General features: G+C 42.4%; 2 protein-coding genes across 2 annotated transcripts in view; both read right to left on the bottom strand.

The window, feature by feature from the left end:
• LOC114669096 (V-type proton ATPase 116 kDa subunit a 2-like) overlaps positions 1 to 14190 on the bottom strand; it is a 36724-nt gene extending 22534 nt beyond the window's left edge. The window contains exons 1-3 of the mRNA XM_028825222.2: positions 13722 to 14190; positions 4909 to 4987; positions 630 to 727 (exon numbers count right to left, since the gene is read on the bottom strand). Of these exons, the coding sequence (XP_028681055.1) occupies positions 630 to 727; positions 4909 to 4987; positions 13722 to 13838 (294 nt within the window). The 5' untranslated portion in view covers positions 13839 to 14190. The remainder of the gene's footprint in view (positions 1 to 629; positions 728 to 4908; positions 4988 to 13721) is intronic.
• Positions 14191 to 16713: 2523 nt separating this feature from the next.
• The window catches only part of tctn2 (tectonic family member 2), a 30176-nt gene continuing 23728 nt past the window's right edge, over positions 16714 to 23161 (bottom strand). Inside the window, exons 13-18 of the mRNA XM_028825223.2 lie at positions 22763 to 22880; positions 22068 to 22171; positions 21438 to 21588; positions 20277 to 20420; positions 17334 to 17422; positions 16714 to 17052 (exon numbers count right to left, since the gene is read on the bottom strand). Coding sequence (XP_028681056.1) covers positions 16931 to 17052; positions 17334 to 17422; positions 20277 to 20420; positions 21438 to 21588; positions 22068 to 22171; positions 22763 to 22880 — 728 coding nt within the window. The 3' untranslated portion in view covers positions 16714 to 16930. The remainder of the gene's footprint in view (positions 17053 to 17333; positions 17423 to 20276; positions 20421 to 21437; positions 21589 to 22067; positions 22172 to 22762; positions 22881 to 23161) is intronic.

The following is a 23161-nucleotide window of genomic DNA, read 5'->3' on the forward strand; positions in this document are numbered from 1 at the left end:
GCACTCAGCAATTGCAGGTTAACGGCCTTGCTCAAGGGCCCAACAAAGCAGAGTCTTTTTTAGCATTTACGGGATTCAAACCGGCAACCTTCCGATTGCCAGTGCAGATCCCTAGCCTCAGCGCCACCGCTCCGCCAAATAATGAAGTATGCTGCTCTTTTCTCTCTAATGACAAACATGGTCTCTACTGTATGATATTACTTTGTGCTGTTACTTTGTGCAAGGAGGGCCCCTCCAGACCCCACAGACATTGATCTTATCGAACAGTGCCATCCCACAACTCACAGAGGTTTGATAGGCCACAGTGGATTGATTTCTTAAAATGTGAGTTTAACTCATCCCCTGTGTAAGATACCGAAGTATAAAGGGAGGACCGCTGTGCCATTGAACAGCAAGGCATCTTAAGTGCTGAGCGGTTTGATTTTAAGGGAGACAAACTAAGTATGAGAAAGACAGACTAATGTGTGACACTGGTAAAGTGGGGTTCAAAGACTATGCTTTGGGTATTTCTAAGAAATCAGTTTCACAGAACTGCTTTTTAAAACTGCCATTAAGAAATTGAGATGTCAATCGAGTCATTAGAAAACAGCAACATTACAGAAACACCTTAAATTAAAAGCCTAACTCACCATAATCAGCAGCACATTTTTAGGAACCGGGGCCACAGGGGTAACTTCTTCAGCTGGAAGTAGGATGTCTGCTTTCTTAATTTCCCTCAGCAAATAACCTGTGAGGATCAAATAAACAGTGTCAAAAGTCGGCTTTCAAGAGCACTACACTCAGTATTTAGCTGCTTCCAAGCACAAATGGACTTCTTAATCTGCCTTCGCAGGGGGCTATTTGTCCCACAGTCTGCAAAACATGGTAAACTTTGAACCATCTGCTTGCTTATTTCTGGATTAATCAATAAAACATTAATTAAAAATGACCAAATACGTTGTCTAACTGTAGCCATTAATATTTTAATATGTCGCAGGCATAGCTTGTCTGAAAGTGGAAAGAATATGGAACAAGGATAAAAGTAAAGTGGAAAGCACTCAGAACTGGCCTGCCTCCATTAACACAGAATATTCGATCGGTTTGAAGTAAGTTGGATGAACTTTCCATGTCATGGCAAGGTGAGGTACCATGACATTTGTTTCTTGCAGAGAACCAGCCAAAATGTCTTATTTCAGATGCTATTTTAATGCTGGACGCTTTTTCACTTGATACAATCAGACAGAGTGGAAAAGGCAGGAGGGGTCTGGAAATGAGTGAATGTGAGCACATGACAATTAAAACTAAAATATGTTATCCAGTCATTGAAAGACTGACTGAATCTGTCCAGGTTTCCGCCTAGGGAGATAATATACATCTTCCTGATTAATGTGGATTGACACAGGACACAGACGTGTTGTGGCTGTGTGAGGTATGACATGAGATCCAAAATAATTGTTTTATAAATTAGTCAATTATAACAGAAATAGTGCTGGGTGGAGCAAACAAGCAAAAATACAAGACTGCAGTGCCATATTAAGCAGTGGGTCAGGTCTGGGGTAGAGCTCCATCCTGGGCTGAACATACATGTAAACGAGGCGCTTCAAATGTATAGCACTCTGACAAGAAGGGGTGTACTGAGCTGCCTTCATTGAGTGTCTTCTTGGTGCTGAGTGAACAGAAACGATACTGCCCCCTCTTATCCAGGGGTGGTATTGCTTACTTTGGATGAGCCCAGAAGGTGCACCTCAGATATGCGTGTGTGACACTGAACTAATACTCTATTGACTGAACCATTCCGACCCTGGTCAAGTGCTGACTTGACTAGGGGGGCATTGGAATGAACAAACTTCAATTAGTATGTTAGATTTGTGTTCAATGTCAAGGCCTTTAAACCTGCAGTACAACCAGGCACATTTGACCGCATCCCACCTACAAGCCTGGGGTTGTGAGCAGGAGCTCTCTTATTCAAAAGTTCTTATGTGTTTTTGGGGGGTTGTTTGTTTGTTCTAATATTTATTTACATGATAATGCTTATTCATTTGCATGTATTTTTTTTTCTTGTGCTTCTGTAAATAAGTCACAGGAGGTTCAGCTGAAGCTTTATAACATACTGGTGAGGCCTCATCTGGAGTTACGTGTGCAGTTTGGGTCTCCATGCTACAAAATGGACATAACAGCACTAGAAAAAATCGAGAGAAGAGCGACTAGGCTGATTTAGAGCTACAGAGGAAGAGTTACGAAGACTAAAAGAACCGAACCTTCACAGTTTAAACAAAAGAAGATTAAGAGGTGACATGACTGAAGTGTTTAAAATTATGAAAGGAATTAGTCCAGTAAATCAGACTGTTATTTTAAAATGAGTTCATCAAGAACACAGGGACACAGTTGGAAACCTGTTAAGGATTAATTTCTCACAAATATTAGGAAGTTTTTCTTCACACAAGGAATCACAGACATATGTAATAAATGAATAAATGACCAAGTAATCTGGTAGACAGTAGGACTTTAGGGTCTTCCAAAGCTCAACTTGATATCATTTTAGAGGAATTAAGAGCTCTGTTAGGCTGAATGGCCTGTTCTTGTCTAGATTGTTCTAATTGCACAACACATTGTACTGCATTAATAATCTGTATAGGATGAATAAAATATGAAATACATGTCAGGGTAAAGTAGTGCCCAACAGCAGAGATACACAACTGTGTACCCCAAAAAACAAACAGCAGCAAAGTGTGAAATGTCCCAATCTGATAACATTCCTGTGCTTTAGTGGGGATCTGTGAGATGTCATAAATGCCCGAGGATGCAGACCTCTAAAGCCAAAGCAGTCCATTTGTTACTTTACTAATGTAACAAAAAAAAAAAAAATTGACAGCCCTGAAGTGTAGACTCAATAGTATCACATAACAGCTAAACACAAAATGGGTAAAAAGAAAAGCCGGTTCTAGGAGTTGTTTTTTTTTTTTTTTTTTTACTTGTGCTCAACGGTAATTGCAGTGTTCACAGAACGTGAAAAGATTCACTTTAAAGACTAAATATTAACTGGTCATGGTGCAATTTGGAAAATTAACACTTTTAAAATGAACCTCATAGAGTATATACTATATACAGCTGTCTTGTAACTCACTAAAGTATTAAACAATTCAGTGTTTATAATATTTACGAAAACAGTTCCTAAAATAAGGGGAAAGTAAAAGACAAAAGTGTGATCCTCAGGTTGGCTCCTAAGTTCGGCCTCAGGCGATGACAGACACCTGCTACTGAAAGTGACCCGACTAGTAGTGGGTGGCAGCAGCATTTATCAAGTCAGGTCAAGTTTAGTGTTGTGTATACTCAAATTCTTACTTTCATGTATCCTCTGAATAGTTGACAATGACACAATACCAACAAACAATCACACGGGAAACAAAAACAAAATGGATACATAGCATGCAACATATATCCAGTATATACTGTACAGACAATACGCTATGCAGTTGTATTAAATATACATGTGCACATACATATATATTTACTCACACTGTTTATTATGATGCAATATTTGAATTCTTACAATTCAGCAACCTTCTGACTTATGAGTAGAACTTGTCTCTGAATCTACTGGTGTTAGTGCCATTGGTCCTGACTCATCTGTCGAGGGAGGAGTGAGATGGCCAAGTTCTTTAATGATCCAGTTTGCCTTTCTAAGGCAGTAAGTGTTGTGTGCCTCTCCTGAACAGAAGGCAGGTGGGTGCTGGTAATGCCCTGTGTCACCTTCACCACCCTCTGCAGTGAGCTAAGCAGGTGGTGCAGTGGGGTTTGTATAGGAAGATTTGAGCGTGCGTAGAGATAGATAGATAGATAGATAGATAGATAGATAGATAGATAGATAGATAGATAGATAGATAGATAGATAGATAGATAGATAGATAGATAGATAGATAGATAGATAGATAGATAGATAGATAGATAGATAGATAGATAGATAGATAGATAGATAGATAGATAGATAGATAGATAGATAGATAGATAGATAGATAGATAGATAGATAGATAGATAGATAGATAGATAGATAGATAGATAGATAGATAGATAGATAGATAGATAGATAGATAGATAGATAGATAGATAGATAGATAGATAGATAGATAGATAGATAGATAGATAGATAGATAGATAGATAGATAGATAGATAGATAGATAGATAGATAGATAGATAGATAGATAGATAGAAGCTTCTCTTAGACATCTGAGTAAGCTGAGTCTCTGCTGTGCCTTCCTTCCCAGAGCCAAAATGTGTTGTGCCCACTTCAGTTCATCAGTGACAGTCACGTCAATAAATTTTAAGTTGCTCACACTTTCAACAACATCTGTTCTGATGTAAATGTAAATTAAGTTAAGTCCATTAAAAGTCAGTTAACTCTCCTGGCTATATATTATTTCATATTTATAACACCATTTTCCTGTTACTTTAACCACTGACTCAGTTTTTATTTTTATAACCTTGTACTTCACTACATAAAGCAACCAAGACCACAAAACACATCGTCACATTCATAAAGGTGACTCATGTGGTGGGTTTCATCCATCTGTAGATCCATCCAGGTCCGTACTCTTTTACTGAGCCATTCAAGCGTTGCACACTTGCACTCCTGGCACTTGCCAGCGGACTACTCTCTTTATTTGGTTTTGTTGCTGAATTGATGCCACCCCAGAATACACAAGTTGGCATTACTGAACAAAATCTAAACATGATGTTCAGGTTGGGAATACATCCAACAAAATGTGCAAACTCAATCACTAGATAAATTGGTAGCAATAATTTCTGCAAAGGATTGATAATGTTTATCTAATCTAATCTAATAATAATAATAATAATAAAATGGTATTGGTGAGTGTCATTTAAGCTAGTTATTTTGTAAGAAATAAAAAAATAAATCAGCAGGCCTCACCCAAGATGCGTTCCATTTCTTCACATTTTTTTATTTCCCCAACATACTTCCGTTGAAAAGATGTTACATTGGGATTGAGCTGGAAAAGAAACACAAGAAGTGTTGAAACACTCCAACATGAACAAACCACCAGCAGCTGGTTCCCACCGCACTCCCCAGACCATCACTGCCTTCTTAATGCAGCGAGTTACTTGACCAGCCTCTTATAGACATGCAGCCTTATTTAGATATTTGTGACACAAATAAAACGTGTGAAGCCACCTTGTATGTCCACATTGCTTGAATAAAACCAGATAAACTTACCTGACATGCAGGAGTCAAGCAGGATTTTACAAGGCATGGTAACAAATGAAAACTGGACTGGTCCTAACATTTAAAACTACATATACCTTGGAATTTTTTTTTTAATCTGCAATCAGAATTTCTTTAGCCTACATCCTAGACGGTGGCCACCTTTTTTTATTTAGATTTTGTTTCTAAAGAGGAAAAAATGAAGATATAATTTAGTGAAATGTCTCTGTCACCTAACCTGCTTATCCAGCTCAGGCTAACAGAGAGGTAGTGCCTCTTCAGGGTACACACAACACAAGGAAGGAAACAAACTTTCCTCCTGGGGACAAATTAAGTTTTATCTGTCTATCTAATCCTGTATGTGGCTCCTGTCCCTGCCAGTCCCCCAGGCACAAGCACACTCAGAGTTGACATGTCACCAGACATTTTATACTGGGCTGAGAGTGGACTCACTGAGCAAACCTGAAGAAGAAGATGGACCAGCAGCCTTCGGACGGTACCTCAGGCTACATCCACACTACTACATCTTCATTTTAAAATGCATTCACTAGTCTCCATTTGTGACTTTCGTCCACACCACCATGGCGTTTTTAACCTCTGAAAACAGAAACTTTCAAAAATGCTCTTCAGAGCCATATGCTTCTGAAAACACCAGCTTGGCACAGCAATTTGGATGCGGAAAAGACGCAGACTCTAATTGGACTCTGATTTGGCCGTCCTTATTAAGTCACACTTCCCTTTTGTATTTGTATAGTGCTAGCATTTTGAATGGTTGCTCAGTGACTTTTACTGGCTACAATAGCTAATAAAAGTTTCGAGTATTAACAGTGCGCACAAGTGTAACACATGTTAGGAGAGCAACGTAACTTACAGAAAGTTTTCTTAACATGTGTTACATTTGTCAATGAGCAACCATTCACACATTTACACACATTCAAAATGCTAGCACTATACAAATTGCCAGACTTAGTGTTAGTAAATGAAATCACACATGTTAGCTGTTTCACAGTAAGTAACAACATTAACGTTCATAAAAGAACTACTACATCAATGAAGCAAAGTTTGCAAAGCTTGTATTTTTACCTGAAAGATGTGACTCAGTTTTTCTGCAGTCATGTCCTCGTCCCGGAGTGTCACTCTTTTACTGTTCCGAAAAACAACGTAATGGTCCATCCTCTGGTGATGCCATGCAGTGTGACTTCAAGGCCATCGGTCAATGTGTTGTGAGGAGGACTGTTCACACGTGTTGTCAAAAATCACGCAGAAGAACAAGTACCACCTCCGGTTTCAGACAACGAAAATGCGTCTGTTTTGTTGTTTTTGAGCTATTACACTTTCGTTATTTGAATCACAAATAAATCCAGAAATGTATGTGTAATTTTAAGTTTATGACTGCTATTTGTTACCATAGAATTAAAAAATACTTTATTTTCCCTCATTTTATTCTCTAATCAAAAATCAAAATCTGAAAATTCCTTTCATTTTCGTTTTTGCTTCTAAAATGAAATTTCAAATAACAAAAAGTACATGGACCTTTCTGCAGTGGGAAAGCACCTATTGAGACCAACCTGTGCGGTGGGATCACAGAACAAACTCCGGTACTGAATCTCGTGCCTCACAGGTATTAAATTAAAAAAAACAAAAAAAAACACCTGGCTCAGTCACCGTCTGCTCTGAACATGCTCTCCTCGTGTCTGTGTGCCTGTCTTGATGCTAACTTTATGTGGAGTGAATGCAGTTGCACCATGCGGTGGATTGTAACCAGAGTTGACAAATAACTCTTTGATACTGTAACTTGTAAACCTAATTCTGTTTAATTTAGCTGAAGCAAGGACAAATCCTTCAGGCTGGGGGGTCTTGTTCAAAAAGTGGACACCAAAAGCCCCTACTACAAACCCTGAACTTAAGGTTTGTGGGGGTAAGGCCAGGTACACCAGGGTCCCTAATCTTAAAATAGTGTAAGGGTGCCTAGTCTTAAAGTTGAACCCTAGTGTATACTGATGGCGTGAGCTTTTAGAACGAGATCCCAGGCTGGGAACTTAAGTGATTAGAGCAGATGTGCTGTTCGCTGATAATGAAAGGCTCTGCTATATTGAGGTCTTAGAGAGCCAAATCCATACAAAGCAAACACCAGTAGCTCAGCTGGTAGTGATCAGTACGTGGTATTGGTCACACAAAGCTTATTGACTATGCTGAAACGTGTGGCATGCCAGGATGCCCCGATTACAGAAGTCCCGTTGGCGAAGAGAGAGAGAGAGAGAGAGAGAGAGAGAGAGAGAGAGAGAGAGAGAGAGAGAGAGAGAGAGAGAGAGAGAGAGAGAGAGAGAGATAGATAGATAGATAGATAGATAGATAGATAGATAGATAGATACTTTATTAATCCCAAGGGGAAATTCCCATACTCCAGCAGCAGCATACTGATACATAAAAACAATATTAAATTAAACAGTGATAACAATGCAGGTATACAGACAGACAATAACGTTGTATAATGTTAATGTATACCCCTCCCCCCCCAATCCCCCCGAGTGGAACTGAAGAGTCGCATAGTTTGGGGGAGGAATGATCTCCTCAGTCTGTCAGTAGAGCAGGACGGTGACAGCAGTCTGTCGCTGAAGCTGCTCCCCTGTCTGGAGATGATCCTGTTCAGTGGATTCTCCATGATTGACAGGAGCCTGCTCAGCGCCCGTCGCTCTGCCACAGATGTCAAACTGTCCAGCTCCATGCCAACAATAGAGCCTGCCTTCCTTTGTCACATCAACTCCACCAGGCCTCTGCTCAGTGACCCCTATTGAAGAAGTGAACAAGGACCGCACTGTTCCAATGGCTTCTCTTTGGCTGTATTTCTATGTATGATTATACTAAAATATATAACTGGAGTGAAGCTGCATTTCAAAGCATATTAGATATATCCTTTCTCTTCCGTTAATACTTCCGCCATGAGTGTATGTACAGGTTTGAGGTATGAGTTGCATTTCAAAAAGAACATATTCCAATGGAGCTTTGCAATCCCTGCTGGACACACAGTCCAGCGGCCCATCTAGGGATAACCGGCTCCAGCACACCCATGACTTGTATAAATCCTGTCCAGGATTTTAAATCACCTGTAGCTAGCAAACCGTTTGAACTATTGACCTGAAATTTGGTACACATATACTATGTGACATTTACTATCCACTTTCGGGGTGATGATTGACCTCCAATGTTATTCCTCTTTGTATTTTTATTTTATCGTACAATCAGTTCTCAGCAGTGGCCATTTGGCGCATGCTTACGGGCGCCGTTCTCATCTCTACCACCTTTGCCGCCACTTCCCCTACCTCTTCATATCTTAAATCATTCTTGAGGCAGATTGAAGACTTAAGTGCCAGCTTAAATGAGAAATTAACGAAAACATACTAAGTAATTGCAATACTAACACTGACTTAATCAGTTTTAGTGCAAAATGATACTGATGAAAGATAAGAAGCAGGCTGCTAGAGTGGAGAAAAGAAGAGCTGCTCAGGAAGCAGCAAGTGCAGCAACCTCTGAGCAAACGAATGATAAACGTACAGAGAAAGAGTCTGAAAACTACAAGTCAAGTGTATTCGTGAAGTGTGCCGTTACTAGTGTAAAATAACACACTTCACATAAAACATATGCAGGAAATCCAAACAAAATACTGAGGGCCCACCCTGATGCAGGGCCTGCCTGCAGCCTACACAAATTCTTTGCAAATTGGCCCCTGACCTGACTCTGCTGGCTTTGTCTAGCTAACCATGTGACGTTGTGCCCTGGTGCACATCTGATCTCGGTCACGAGGACCTGGTCACGCCGGCATCACAGGAGATTAAAAGAACTTGAGGGGAAAATGCCATGTGCCTCAGCCCTTGGTGTGCAAAGGCCCGAGCAGAACCTAACAAGCTTTGTGGTCTAAAATATCACAATATAAATAAAAAAAAATAAATAAAAAAACGCAGACATTCTAAAGACCCCCTTTGTCAGGCCTACACAAGTTCACTTCCGTGGCATGTAAGGGTAGCACAGGACCTTTAGTCAGACTGGCAGATTGTTCTTTAGTGATCCCAGTTATATGCAGTGTTACGTCATTAACATAAAACAGCATTCACAACCCCATCTGTGTGACATGGGGCTGGAATACGGTGAGCAGCTCTCTTGTTAAAAGGCAAATAAAGAAGGCATCTGGCCATGAAAACATCTCCTCCTCCTCCTCCAATAACAACAACATCACGATCAGGGAAACAGTACCGCTGCCTGAAGACCACTGTAGAGAGGCCGAGGAGGCACTTCCACATCCTAAACAAGGACAGTGCCTAGAGCTAGCTGATGCCCTAGTGCTAACTCTCCTACTTCTTGCATCATTTATAACATTAATATAATGCTGTCATTGTACATATATATATTATATATAGCAATTATTGTTATATGCTTGCGAGACATGGACGTTATCCAGTGGCCTGAGACGAAGACTGGACTCCTTCACTACTGTGTTTCTCTGGAAAATCCTTGGGTACCGTTGGTTTGACTTTGTGTTGCTCATGGAGTCCCGAATGAGGCACATGACCTGCATTGTGAGGGAGCGTCAGTTACGGCACTACAGCCATGTGATGCATTTCCCCAAAGATGATTCAGCTTGTAAGATCCTAATTGTTGTGGACCTGAATGGCTGGACCAGGCCAAGGGGTCACCCACATAGCACCTGGCTGCAGCAGATAGACAGTCATTTCCAGAGGGTGAGACTGGACCGCGTCTCTGCCTGGGGGGTTGCAAACCGGGATCCCGAGCGGTTTTGTCGTGTAGTGGGTGCAGCAAAGCACTATACCAGTGCATGCTCCCCAACTTGACTTGATGGTACATATGATATTTATAGCCTTCTCATATTGTGGACAGGGCCCTCCATTAAGCCTGGAGCATCTGTCTCTCCCACAGGTCATCAAAGAACCAATTTTCTAGAAATCCGACACACTTTGGTCTCAAAATATTCAGAAAAAAATACCAGGTGTACCCACATAATCCAGGAGAGACCCTGTACAAGATCAATTTCGTGAGGGGAGAGGGGTGTCAAACAAGACCATATCTCAAGAACTAAACCACCTAGCAGGCTCAAATTTTGCATTCTGTTATCTTTATAGGTAAAGCACGTAACAAAATCAAAATTTCTGGTCCAGATGACACTGCTTGGCAAGAGCAGACTTTAAAAAATAGGAAAAGAAAAATAACCTTTTGCGTCTTTGGCTTTGCTGCGTTTAGGCTTTCAGAAAGCAGACTTCTAACTGATACAGCTTGCTGAAATCGTTTCCATGTTTGGGTACCTACACGGGGCTTTTCAAAAAGTTCTAAGCAACAAGAATCTGCATCAGAGTTTGACCAGCAGACCTCTCAAATGGGGAAAAAATCATTTTGGGTCTAATTTTCAAGGCCAGCTTAAGGCACTCTGGGAATGTCCAGACATTTTTAAAATTATTTTTTCTGTATCCTACACGGTCCCCTCGTTCTCAAAAAACAAGTGTTATTTTTCTTATGTGAATCTTTCATTTTAATTTTCCATTGTAAACATGGGTTAAAGTCACCATTTGTCAGTAATGATAATCACCAAGTTCTTCATCAATGACGTGGGTATAGGAATAATGGAAAAAAGAAGGGACATGAAATATAAAACACAACCAACAGCTGCTTGACGTGTCATTAAATACAACACTAGTTATACTGAAACGTTAACATCCTGGTATTGCGGCGGCAGCAATGGGACTCATTTAGTTAGTTAGTTAGTTAGTTAGTTAGTTAGTTAGTTAGTTAGTTAGTTAGTTAGTTAGTTAGTTAGTTAGTTAGATAGATAGATAGATAGATAGATAGATAGATAGATAGATAGATAGATAGATAGATAGATAGATAGATAGATAGATAGATAGATAGATAGATACTTTATTAATCCCAAGGGGAAATTCACATAATATGATTTAACTTCTGTTTCAATCGAAGTGCAGAGTGTAGGCCATCTTTGTCTTTGAGATCAAGATGGACTTTAGCCTCGTGCTGAGTTGCTCCAAGAAGTGTAGTGACACACTGGAATGTCTCTAGGTGGCCAATGGAAAGACCGTGCAGGACAGTTTGGACGCATGAAACATATCAGGATATTCGATGTCACGAATCACACCAATCCAACACTTGTCATCGGAAATGCACCCAACAGGACGCTGGTCTAATACGAGGGACACGTCTGATCCATGAGGAGTGTGATGGTGAGGAGCTCAGCTGCTGCTTCAGTGCTGAACATTCGGACAGACAACTGACTGTCATCACCAGACACCCGGCTGGCTTCTGTAGGGGGCTCACAGTGGTATTCTACTCTTTATGGCCATGGAGAAAGAATTGCATTCTCTGTTCAGCAACATGACACAGGACACCAACATTCGATATGAATGACAGTTTGACATTTTTGATAACTTACTGATTGAAAACTCAATGATTACCATTATTGACACCTGGCACATTCAGCCAATGTTTAGGATGGATGATAAACATGAACGATTTGCCTACGAAAAGTAAGCTTTGTGTTTTTGAGAAAGAAGGGACAATGTAGAATAAAAAATGATCTGCACATTCCCACATGCCATTAGGGTACTCTGAAAATGAAATCCAAAATTATTTTTTGGATTTGAGAGGTTTGCTGTTCGCACCCCTGATAAGAGTGGTGGCAGAATTGGCACTCCAGCCACCATAAAAAAAACCTCAAACTGGTTCCACTCCATCTGAATGAGTGTGGTGTTGAGGTGTCACCCATTGCATGGCTGCACTCAGGTCCTAACCTGGGGTGTCATGTGGTGGGTGTGTCAATGCGCTGTATCAGCGTGTGCTCCTAACCTCCTCCTCCTACAGAGTTATCTGAATAAGGACAAAACACAATCAAAAGTCTGTATGAGTCACAAATCTGTGTTTCTGAGGCCTAAACATTGCTATCCTAAAAAACTCAAATTAAATATTGGTCAATTTCAAGGGGCTGCTTTGACCATGCAGGGTCATCAGGACCAAATATTTGAATTTGTCACACAATACACCAATGACTGGACCAGCGTGCAACATCTGAGCTGGCTTGGTTGTTCAGGTCTTGAGCTCCAGACTTGTGAAATTTGATGAAAAAATGAGGCCGGATAAAATCGACACCACCATCCCCTCGGTAAACTGGCCGTATCTTTGAAAGTATTCATCTTACATCATTGCCTGAAGAAGGGGCCTGAGCTGCCTCGAAAGCTTGCATATTGTAATCTTTTTAGTTAGCCAATAAAAGGTGTCATTTTGCTTGGCTTTTCTCTACATTCATAATGGCTAACACGGTACAACATCCTAGTCTTACATCAAACAAATTTTGCAGGGTGTCTCGTGACCAACATGAGTACACCTGGTCATTTTTCCAGACTTTTTGGAGTCCGTAGTGCGTGGGACATTGGTTGATTTGACATGGAATGACCCTTCCCCATTTTGCAGATAAAATGTCCCACCACAGCCTATTTTTCTAACCCTCCCTTGACCTCCTTCTGTCGACCACCTAACTGACACAAACATATCGTCTGCAGCTCACTTCACAGAGGACAGCCATATTTCCCACCAGTCACTTTGAGCTGTAACATATTGAAAGCATGTCACCAACAGGACCCTTGTATCTGGTCCCTCCGGTAAATTCAATCTTATAAACAACGAACCTCCTGCCATTCTAAGAATCTTACTCACTGCATTTCTTGTAGAACGTGTCCATCCAACTACAGCAGTGAAACTTAAAAGACCTTACAAAAAGACTTCACATCTTTTGATCACAGCCACAATAATTTTCCATTTATGTTTGTTCACAGGACTCCAAAGACACTTTTCAAAGGAAACCAGAACATCATTCTCAGCCTGGGACCACACATTTCTGCAGGTCTTAATGTCTGACTGATTTTTAAATCTAACCCTTACCTTTTCTAATGGCAGCTCATATCTACCCTGACTTTGTTCCTTACTTGCCCTCCCACTCTTTTTCAGTTGCACAACTGATAAAGGATATACAGCTGAAATGTTGCGTCTTTAACCTTTGATATATACAGAGTTAATAATAATAATAAATTGTAATTATATAGCGCCTTTCCCATGCTCATGTTATCTTTTTATATTCTTCTAATTAATTCAAATTGACCTATGTGTGACAAATAAAATTTGATCTGATGGCCTTGTGTAATGAATTATTACTATTATTATTATTGAGTGTGCTGCGCTACTAAGATGGCTTGGCATTCCCTCCAGGTGTTAGTGGTCTCTGCCTGCTTGCTAGCCTACGGCATATTCCAAAAACTACACAAGCATCAAGCCGAGGACTACTGGTGCTGCACCAGACCATTTCTATGCATACTGCAGCAAGCACCACTCGTGCGCCATCAGATGAATTTCAGCAACTCTGCTGCATTGCCCCATTCCCAAAGTATCCGCTTTGCTGCGTGCCAACACTCGGATCAACGGGTGCCCCCGACCTGCGCCTTCCTCCCAGTACTTACATCTCGGAACTCCACCAGGCCGAGCTCGCCCAGCTCGCTGATGCAGTCGTACGCCGAACCGGACTGTAAGAACAGCTGCGCCAGGCACATCTCTTCACTCCGAAAGACGGAGCCCATCTTGAGACGAGGACCTCCGGGCGACTCTTTCAACCATTCACATAAGACAGGACGACCATAATCCAAGTGTCCAAAGGGTAGGACTAATAAAAGATGAACATGCGGATCTCCAATCCGGTTGAAAGGTGCTCGGGCGCGAACGTCAAGCGGCGCTTTGGTACACCGGGAACGTTAATAAAAAAAACACAAGAAAAGCGAGTAAAACGGGAGCTGTTCCACACTTCTCTCAGACCTTTTCCACGGATATTATATGCAGCCACTTCACCGTCCGTCTCCCGGGCTGTCTGCGCAGAAGCGCTTCCCACTTCCACGTCACGGAGTCACGCAGTCGGGTCTCGTAGGTATCCAGGAAGTGAAGTCTGTCAGACCGAACTAGCACAACCCGCGAAGTGGATCGGCAAGTCGGCGGAGCGGCGTGGAGATCGTCTGCAGCTGATTGGCTGCATAACGCGTGGACAGGAAGGCGTAGCCCGGGCGCCATAGTTTTAACCAATAAAAAAAGTAAGTGGGCGGGACAAAAACATTCAACGTGAGGATTGCCCAATGAATTGTCAATCTAATTACTGGTACGCCACAGGCTCGATTGATATTTTACAGCGTAAGGCGCCGGCCGGCACAGTCCAGTTTGGGGCAGCTGAAGACTGAAACGGCATTTCGTGTTTTTATTTTAGTTCCGCAGAGCTACAGTTTACGTAGGTAACGAGCTGCAGCAATTACTGCCGAACTAAAGGTTTCGGAACAATTTTAACTCAAAGAATAACTGTGTCGACAGTGAAGTAATTCAATGAATGCATTTAAATTTTGCGTTTAATATTAATAATTCTTTGCATTTGTATAGCGCTCTTCTTACTACTCAAAGTGCTCAGCAATTGCAGGTTAAGGGCCTGGCTCAAGGTCCCAACAGAGCAGAGTCCCTATTGGCGTTTAGCTAAATGGTCGTGTTTGTCTATGAAGTATCAAACGATTAAAACATTTTCTTTAAAATAACGTATTTGTTTAATTTTCTGACGTTGTTTGCAAAGTATTTGTGTTGTTTATTCAAATACTTGCCGTTAATCAGATCTTAGAAAAAAGAAATGATTACACACAGACACCTTCAGATCTGAAATGACAGAAAGTCAAAAACTATTACGCAAATGACGAGTCACGTGGAACACAGCGAGTCACCGGGGGTCCAGATAATTAAAAGTGGGTTGTCATTCCATACTTAACTCATAAATTTCTACAAAGGGGCAAATAAGGTGCTGTCTATCTACAGTGTCTGTAATATAGTTCATAGTTCTATGATACAAATATACAAGTATGTATATACAGTATAACTGTCAGTACTATTTTGACTGTCAGGTTTAAGGAAGTGACAGCTAGTATCATTGATCTAGTGAGCGCCAGAAGTGACTCTACTCCATGGGGCTCTTGAGCGAGGCCCTTAACCTGCAATTGCTTCATACTGGGTATGATGTGAATCAGCATCGAGTCCTACAACTTACAGGGAAAACTTGAGGGTTCGAGGTAGGATTGGCACTCCAGCCACTGTAACAAAACCTCACACTGTTCCGGTGTGGTGCGGAGATATCACCCATTGCACGGCTGCACTCGGAGTCCCAATCTGGTTGGTTCATTGTGTGGTGGGTGCAGCTTTATGTTCTCACAACCGCCTCCTCCTCCTAATCAATCAGATTTCCAATGCAGGTCATTTGTTCATGTTAATCTTTTATGAACCTCAGAAGTGAGCCTGTGTTAACTCCCATCTGTTCACCTTGGGCCTTCCGCGACTTTTTCAACAATTGGACAAATTAACATTGCAGAGTTAAAACATTAACAAATCATAATATTAAATAAGACCTGTTATCAGCAAGGAATGTTTGCTAATTAAGCACCTAGGTGGAAACAAAAACCTGCGGCCCTCCAGGACCATCACTGCTCACCCCTGTTTTAGCACAAGAAATCTCACCATGGCTGGTATTACTCCACAGCCTGTGCCAGAATCCTCCCCACAGCATTCCCTGCTTTTCTCCTGACATGTCTGCACCACTTTAGCCTTCTTTTCTTAGAGATTCCCCCACCTCTGATTCTTTCATTCCTGATCTTATCAAGCGTTGTTATTTCACACGCATCCTCATTTCTGTGGCCTCCAGTTTCCTTTCATTCCCCTATTTAACTGATTCATACCGCCTTCACTCGTGTCACATGACACTCCAGCTGCATTTCTCCAGTTCTCCCACTGGGTTGCATTGCCCATCCATCCATTATCCAACCTGCTATATCCTAACTGCAGGGTCACAGGGGTCAGCTGGAGCCAATCCCAGCCAGCACAGGGCACAAGGCAGGAAACAAACCCCTGGCAGGGCACACACACACCAGAGACAATTTAGGATCACCTAACCTGCATGTCTTTGGACTGTGGGAGAAAACCCACACAGACACAGGAAGAACATTCAAACTCCACACAGGGAGGACCCGGGAAGTGAACCCAGGTCTCCTTACTGCGAGGCAGCAGCGCTACCCACTGTGCCACCGTGCCGCCCCGCATTGCATTCTATGATACAAAATAAAACAGAACGGACAGATCTCCCTGTGAGAAGACAACACCCTCACAGTCAGCCTCCTGATCCGCCACTCGTTTAGCTCAGCTGGCCAAGATGGCTGCACTTTGCACTCCAACCCCAGCATCTCCAAGTGACATTTGTGCAACAGCAGCAGCATCCCAAAGAGAACCAGGGGGGTCTTTAAATTGCTGGGAAAGGGTGCACCTGGACTCTCGTAAGTCAAGGCCGACTTCAGAAAGCAGTCCCAAAGTTTTATGCGAGTCTCACGCATACACACAGGTGAGGGAATATGAAAGAGAAAATCTGACTTGTGTAAAAAGTGTAAGCGTTTTTATTTATCAAATTAATGACAATTTTGTCAAGGAGCAGTGTTTAACATTATAAAAATAGAATAATTCCAATTAATAGAATCTTTATATTAAGGCAAACATTATATACACTACCAAAAATTCAAATATATACAACCCTTTTTTCTGCAGTAATACTTTTTTCCAACATCATCAGGAAGTTGGAAATATAAATGACATGAAAGTCCAAATGATGAATTCAGAATGTCGAGTTATTCCAGGCCTGGCGAATCTTACACCATGGGCTGCCCAGAACAGCAGCCGCAATGAAGAAAAACGTCAGGATCATACCTTTAGCCAATGACATGGAGTATGACTCACCTGGTGAGGAGAGAAATAAAATAGAAAGAAACTTGTCAGTTTTAAGAAAGGCATCGATAGTTTGGTACTCCCTACGACAAATTACATTAAAGCGATCCAAATGTAATACTTCCTAGTCACATGCCCTGAATACAAGTACAGGCGTTACAGTGGACCCTTCTGTTCAGAGTTCACAGAAATCATTCATCTAGCAGCTGAGGAGGAGGAGGACATTACTGGCAGAATGGGCCTCAGCCGCCCTCAGGCTTGTACTGCTTACCTTCACTTGACAATCTACTCACCGGTGTAAAATCTGGTCAAAGGGTAAGCGAGCTGGGGCCAGCACACGTTATTTCGTTCACAGTCATACGCTGTGTAATTTATCTGAAACCTGTACACAATCAAAAAGGAAGACATTAAATCCAGGCAGAAAGATATTTGTTTATTTTGCTCTTTAGTTAATAGAATAAAAAATGAGAGCAGGCACAACAACTCTGGGTTCAGTAAAGGTGATTTAAACATTAAATGTAATGAATTATTATTATTATTATTATTATTATTTGGTAAGCCAGGAAGATGAAGGTGCTGAAGATCTGGAAAAGCTTATGACAGTGACGGCTCAATAGGATTGTGAAAGTCCAGCAAATCAAAGATTTAACTCTTTAAAGGGGCCTTGCTGTGTCTCTGCTATCACATTATAGAGGGGCCTTGCTGTGTCTGCTATCATAGTCATGGAGGGGCCTTGCTGTGTCTGCTATCATAGTCATGGAGGGGCCTTGCTGTGTCTGCTATCATAGTCATGGAGGGGCCTTGCTGTGTCTCTATCACATTATGGAGGGGCCTTACTGTGTCTCTACTATCATAGTCATGGAGGGGCCTTGCTGTGTCTCTGCTATCACATTATAGAGGGGCCTTGCTGTGTCTGCTATCATAGTCATGGAGGGGCCTTGCTGTGTCTGCTATCATAGTCATGGAGGGGCCTTGCTGTGTCTGCTATCACAGTCATGGAGGGGCCTTGCTGTGTCTGCTATCATAGTCATGGATGGGCCTTGCTGTGTCTGCTATCATAGTCATGGAGGGGCCTTGCTGTGTCTCTGCTATCACATTATAGAGGGGCCTTGCTGTGTCTACTATCATAGTCATGGAGGGGCCTTGCTGTGTCTGCTATCATAGTCATGGAGGGGCCTTGCTGTGTCTCTGCTATCACATTATAGAGGGGCCTTGCTGTGTCTACTATCATAGTCATGGAGGGGCCTTGCTGTGTCTCTGCTATCACATTATAGAGGGGCCTTGCTGTGTCTACTATCATAGTCATGGAGGGGCCTTGCTGTGTCTGCTATCATAGTCATGGAGGGGCCTTGCTGTGTCTCTGCTATCACATTATAGAGGGGCCTTGCTGTGTCTGCTATCACAGTCATGGAGGGGCCTTGCTGTGTCTGCTATCATAGTCATGGAGGGGCCTTGCTGTGTCTGCTATCACATTATGGAGGGGCCTTGCTGTGTCTGCTATCATAGTCATGGAGGGGCCTTGCTGTGTCTCTGCTATCACATTATGGAGGGGCCTTACTGTGTCTCTACTATCATAGTCATGGAGGGGCCTTGCTGTGTCTCTGCTATCACATTATGGAGGGGCCTTGCTGTGTCTCTACTATCATAGTCATGGAGGGGCCTTGCTGTGTCTCTGCTATCACATTATGGAGGGGCCTTACTGTGTCTCTACTATCATAGTCATGGAGGGGCCTTGCTGTGTCTCTGCTATCACATTATAGAGGGGCCTTGCTGTGTCTGCTATCATAGTCATGGAGGGGCCTTACTGTGTCTCTACTATCATAGTCATGGAGGGGCCTTGCTGTGTCTCTGCTATCACATTATAGAGGGGCCTTGCTGTGTCTGCTATCATAGTCATGGAGGGGCCTTGCTGTGTCTGCTATCACAGTCATGGAGGGGCCTTGCTGTGTCTGCTATCATAGTCATGGAGGGGCCTTGCTGTGTCTGCTATCACATTATGGAGGGGCCTTGCTGTGTCTCTGCTATCATAGTCATGGAGGGGCCTTACTGTGTCTCTGCTATCACATTATGGAGGGGCCTTGCTGTGTCTGCTATCACATTATGGAGGGGCCTCACTGTCTCTACTATCATAGTCATGGAGGGGCCTTGCTGTGTCTCTATCACATTATGGAGGGGCCTTACTGTGTCTCTACTATCATAGTCATGGAGGGGCCTTGCTGTGTCTCTGCTATCACATTATAGAGGGGCCTTGCTGTGTCTGCTATCATAGTCATGGAGGGGCCTTGCTGTGTCTGCTATCATAGTCATGGAGGGGCCTTACTGTGTCTCTACTATCATAGTCATGGAGGGGCCTTGCTGTGTCTGCTATCATAGTCATGGAGGGGCCTTGCTGTGTCTGCTATCATAGTCATGGAGGGGCCTTGCTGTGTCTCTGCTATCACATTATGGAGGGGCCTTACTGTGTCTCTACTATCATAGTCATGGAGGGGCCTTGCTGTGTCTCTGCTATCACATTATAGAGGGGCCTTGCTGTGTCTGCTATCATAGTCATGGAGGGGTCTTGCTGTGTCTCTGCTATCATAGTCATGGAGGGGCCTTGCTGTGTCTCTGCTATCACATTATGGAGGGGCCTTGCTGTGTCTGCTATCACATTATGGAGGGGCCTTGCTGTGTCTCTGCTATCACATTATGGATGGGGCCTTGCTGTGTCTCTGCTATCACATTCATGGAGGGGCCTTACTGTGTCTGTCCTATTCAAAACGTTTCTGAAATTCAACATGGCAGGAAAGTTCAAGGGCTGACTGAAGAGTGTTCATACAGCTGTGTGTGTGTGCGTGTGGTGCAGATGTAAGGTTAACTGGTGGCAGAGTTAAGGTCAAGAGCTGCAAGTGCCATTTTCTGAACTGTTGAATTTGGTGTCAAGTTTGGGAAGAATGGATGAGAGACGAAGGAATGTAGAATCAAGCAAAGGGAGCAGAGACATTTGGTAGGACATTGGCAGGTAGGAGAAGCATTTTGGGGCAAGCACAGTGAAGACAGTAGAGGTCATCATGTGCATCACGACTGATTCTTTACTTCCCTCATATGTCATGTGTGTCCTTTGTTACCCATTAAATACACAAACTCCATTTATGCTATGGAGAGTAGTCATGGTATGGCAGACCTTTGACCAATCATTAGTCACCTGTCAAGCCATGAGATCCTCATTTAAAGCAGTCAGGAACTTTGAGGCCTACCTGGTCTTTGGGAAGAGTGAGATGGTATCTATCTTGATAAACGTTACAGAGCTGCTCACAGGAAAGGTCTGGAGGATGGTGTCATTTACACAAGTTGCTATACTGGCACCTCCACATTGCAGCTGCCACAGCACAGGGGTGAAACTGCAGAGAGAACAATTGTCTTTTATTATTCAACATTTGGCAGAGCAAAACAAGTCAGAATACACAGCAAGGCCAAGGCTTCTTCTGGTTCATTTGCTGAATAAGAAGATAACGCACATTCAATACAAACCTCTGCTTTCACTCCATTAGATTGTGGATGTTGTAGTTTGGATATTCTGGACTGAACAGCTGCTCTTTGGGAAATTAAATGAATTGTGCAGTAGCATGCATCATGAAGGACAACGCAGCTAAACATAAGTGAGGAACTTTTCTAAATCGTTTGGTGGAAGAATGATTCATTTTAATGAAGAGATATCACAGTAACACAAGTATTTCTGACAAAGCATTAGATCATCAATTTGAACTACGCAAATGCATAAACCATGACCCTGATGGTGACCGCTTACCATGATAGTTACAGTCTTATCTTTATTCTCACATAACTTAAAACTGCAACGATGACAGAGCTGGAATCTGGATGCTTTATTACAAGCTCTGAGAAAAACTCATTAAACTACGTCATATACATCATTAGAGCTAAAATTACTAACTACGTTTTCCCAGTGCGCTTGCCGCCCCCTAAATCTGAAGCGAGTTCATACAGCTGTGGTCCATCACACTTCACAAGCCCACATCTACAGAATACCTGAGAATCGGTTTTGTTCTTTCATCGCCTAAATTTATCTCGTATGTCAGGCGTGTGCGTCAACACTACAGATTTGCACTTCCGAAAGTGCACCAGCCGTCACGTCCTGCCTTAAGCTAACTGGGAACTAGTGTACTGAAACAGTTTGTTTCGCATTTAGTTAGCCAATAAAAGGTGTCATTTCACCCCACTTTCTCCTGTATCAATCTATGGCTAACACGGTACAACACTCTACTGCTACGGGTCTCATGTCATTTATTCCAGCCATCACGTTGTATGCATGACATTCCCATTTGTGTTCAGCCATCAGAATTTCATCCATAAGCAGCCTTCAGAACACAGCAGGCAGTACTACCAGTCAGTATATTTACCCAGTTTCCACATTTATAATTTCTTGTTGGATGGCTCCTTCCACTGCACCAGTATCAGCAATAAAGATGTGGATGTTTAAGTGAGAAGGGACAGCGGAACAGCTGCCAGGAAGATCATCAGCTGGTGCAACAGTCACATTTGATGGCAGACCTGAAATACATTGGTAAGGCTTTTAAACGGACCTTCAATCTCAAGAGTAAAATTAATATATGATCTATCCTGGCAGGTCCCTCAGCAGAGCCTACAGTTTGGTGGGTGCGGCAGGGGAGAGTCACAGCAGGGCCATCAAGAGGGTGTTAGTGGTGCCAGAATATTCCTCTAAGATGGCTGGGTAGTTTAAGTGCTACTGGGACACAGGCTCATCGGTTTTGACGATGGCGACTGATGTTGAAAGACCCAAAACACTGGATGACCCCCCAGGTTTCATCGCTGATGAAGAGTCCCACTGCTTCCAAAGATGTAAAGTTAATGCTGTTCCTACAACATAGGTTTACAGATCTACATCTGACCATAAAATATCACTGAATTGAATTCTTCAGCTACTGGCTCACAGTATGCGGCGTACTTAAATATCAATATATATACTGTACATGCAATAGAATCTCAAACAGTTTAAAAATAAAACTTACTTGTAATATTAAGCCATTGTGTGAGATTAGTAGAATCAGAGTTGCCCATCTTTGCAATCAGTGTTGCAGGAACCAGAGCAGATAATGTGTTTTGAACGCTGTCTCTGTAAAGCAAAAAAGAGAACAAGGTAAGAGCGGAACAGCCAGACACATCCCACGTGAGCTTCCAAAGGGGCTCAGACATCTACAGGGCGAACGTTTATAAGGGTTTTTAAAACCTCCACTTGGTGACTTTAAAGTGGTCAATGCTAAGTTGTCAAAGATTTAGAGGGTTACAGATGGTGCCGAGTATTTTTAAAAAAGTATGTCTTCTATTTGCAGACAAAGTCCAAGTTCAGATTTATTGTCAAGTGTAAAGGAAACACATGAAATAGCAGATTATTAGGGTGAAGCTGGGTATGGAAACTGTGGTAAAGAATGAGGAGGTCTGAGCTCTGGACTAGCATGTCGTCTGTTGTGCGGTGCGGTTCAGTAGTCACAGGCCGAGTGCTGGGCCTGATGACTGTTGGACAGACGCAATAGGCCTGGCTGCTCAGGAGTACAGCTGATATCAGCCAACACTGTATTACTAACGTTTGACACCAAGAACATCTGTGTTGTTTTATCTTGATAAGCCACTCAATTCCTACGTATTTTGGTTTCTATTTTAGTTTATACAATTTATGTACTTAAGTGATTTATGACATGATACATACCTCAGGTAAGTACAGTTTGTAAAATTTTGTTGGCTTAATTGCAGCAGACATCCTGTTATTGAATCCTTTCTAAACAGAACTGCTGTAGTTTTAGCATTGGAGCAAAGTCCATTTCCCACTAAATAAATAAAAACAAGAAAAACAAATTAAGATATATTTTCTATATTTTACAAACTTAAAATGAAAACTGTGATGCCACAGTTCTTTACAAAGGGAATGAATATTGTCATGCACAAGCGAAGAGGGAGTGTGTTGGGGGCTCCAGTCAGGAAAGCACACTTGGGGACAGGTTATGCTGAAACGCACACACTGCTAACTATTCTTCCTCTTACAGTTTGAGACTGAAGGAGGAGTCTGCGGAAGAGGTGTGACCTCACTTCTGGAGTCTCCCTTAGTTAG

Source organism: Erpetoichthys calabaricus, chromosome 18, assembly GCF_900747795.2.
Source record: "Erpetoichthys calabaricus chromosome 18, fErpCal1.3, whole genome shotgun sequence".
Lineage (NCBI taxonomy): Eukaryota > Metazoa > Chordata > Cladistia > Polypteriformes > Polypteridae > Erpetoichthys > Erpetoichthys calabaricus.